Below are 1878 nucleotides of genomic sequence, written 5' to 3'. Positions count from 1 at the left end.
CAGGAACTACTTCCACCTGCCCTACCTGGAGCGCAAGCCCTGCGTGTACATCAGGAGCTGGTGGCAGGACCGGCGGCGCCGCCTCTACAACTCCAACATCATGGACAAGATCGCTGACAAGCTGGTCAGTGTTGGGGGGGGCAGGGTTGGGGGGCACAGCCGGGGCATGGGAGTGACACAGGCACACAGAGGGGACAGGCACGGCCAGGAGAGCTGGGCTGGGAACAGGGGGGCTTCCCAGCTCCAGGGGAAAAATCCCAGGAGGTCATTGGGGCTTCTGGGGGTCACAGCCCAGTGTTCCCAACCCCTGGGGGTCACAGCCTGGTGTCCCCAGCAAAGGGAATGGGGGGAGGTTTTGTCATCCGGGCTGGAGGGGTGAACCCCTCATGTGGCACAGCCTGGGGAAGGGAAGGATTCAGGGAGAGCTTGGAGCACATTCCAGGGCCTAAAGGGGCTCCAGGAGAGCTGGAGAGGGACTGGGGACAAGGCATGGAGGGACAGGACACAGGGAATGGATCCCACTGGGAAAGGGGAGATTTGGGGGGGAGATTGGGAAGGGATTCCTGGCTGGGAGGGTGGGGAGGGGCTGGGCTGGAATTCCCAGAGAAGCTGTGGCTGCCCCTGGATCCCTGGAGTGTCCAAGACCAGGCTGGAGCAACCTGGGCTAGCGGGAGGTGTCCCTGCCCACAGCAGGGTGCAGGAATTAAATGATCTTCCAAGTCCCTTCCCACCCAAAAATCCCGTCATTTCCCAGTTGCCAGCCCCCGTTAATTCCCAAGGAGGCCCTGGGAGAGCTCCCCACGGGCAGGGGCAGGGCGGGCTGGGCAGAGGGTCCATCCCAGGGGGTCGGGGCCTCTCCCAGCTCCTCCTGTGGAGCCCTTCCCACGGCCCCGAGCCGGGAGAGGCCGGAGCCGATCCCTGGGAATTCCGCAGGAGGAAGGACTCAACGATGTGCAGGAGATGATCAAGACGGAGAAGCCGCACCCGGAGCGGCGGCTCCGAGGGGTCCTGGAGGAGCTGAGCGGGGGCTGCCAGTGAGTGACACGGGGACAGGGGGCACGGGGGGGACACAGGGGGGGCACAGGGGGCACAGGGCAGGGCCCCACCCCTGGGAGTGTCAGCTCAGCCTGCCCTGTGCTTGGGATGAGGGGAACCCCTTCCCTGTCCCTTCCCTGTCCCTTCCCTGTCACCTTCCCTGTGACTCTTCCCTGTGTCCCTTCCCTGTCACCTTCCCTGTCACCCTTCCCTGTCACCTTCCCTGTGTCCCTTCCCTGTCACCTTCCCTGTCACCCTTCCCTGTCACCCTTCCCTGTGTCCCTTCCCTGTCACCCTTCCCTGTGTCCCTTCCCTGTCACCATCCCCTGTGACCTTCCCTGTGACCTTCCCTGTGACCTTCCCTGTGACCTTCCCTGTCACCCTTCCCTGTCACCCTTCCCTGTCACCCTTCCCTGTCACCCTTCCCTGTCACCTTCCCTGTCACCTTCCCTGTCCCTTCCCTGTCACCTTCCCCTGTCCCCTTGCCTCCGGTTGTGCTGCAGCTCTGGGAGGGGACAGGGGGCATTTCCATCCCCCCCAGGGAGAGATTCCCATGGGAATCCCATCCCGGTTTTTCCCCCCCCCAGGCGCTTCGTGGCCTTGGCTGACCGGGAGCAGCCGCACTCGTCCCGCACCCGCCTGGACAGGGAGAGGCTCCGCTCCTGCCTCCGGGAGCTGGTGAGAGGATCCAGAGCCTGAAGGGGCTCCGGGAGAGCTGGAGAGGGACTGGGGATCAGGGCCTGGAATGACAGGACCCAGGGAATGGATCCCACTGGGAAAGGGGAGATTTGGGGGGGAGATTGGGAAGGGATTCCTGGCTGGGAGGGTGGGGAGGGGCTGGGC

General features: G+C 64.5%; 1 protein-coding gene across 1 annotated transcript in view; it reads left to right on the top strand.

The window, feature by feature from the left end:
- Positions 1 to 1878, top strand: part of LOC113981002 (otoferlin-like) — a gene marked incomplete at both ends in the record, with an annotated part of 24039 nt that overhangs the window by 9867 nt on the left and 12294 nt on the right. The window contains 3 exons of the mRNA XM_027708234.1: positions 4 to 124; positions 934 to 1034; positions 1623 to 1728. Coding sequence (XP_027564035.1) covers positions 4 to 124; positions 934 to 1034; positions 1623 to 1728 — 328 coding nt within the window. The remainder of the gene's footprint in view (positions 1 to 3; positions 125 to 933; positions 1035 to 1622; positions 1729 to 1878) is intronic.

Source organism: Neopelma chrysocephalum, unplaced genomic scaffold, assembly GCF_003984885.1.
Source record: "Neopelma chrysocephalum unplaced genomic scaffold, ASM398488v2 Primary Assembly neopelma1_95809, whole genome shotgun sequence".
Taxonomy (NCBI): Eukaryota; Metazoa; Chordata; class Aves; order Passeriformes; family Pipridae; genus Neopelma; species Neopelma chrysocephalum.
The sequence above is the reverse complement of the archived record's forward strand: the minus strand, read 5'-3'. Positions and strand labels throughout refer to the sequence as shown.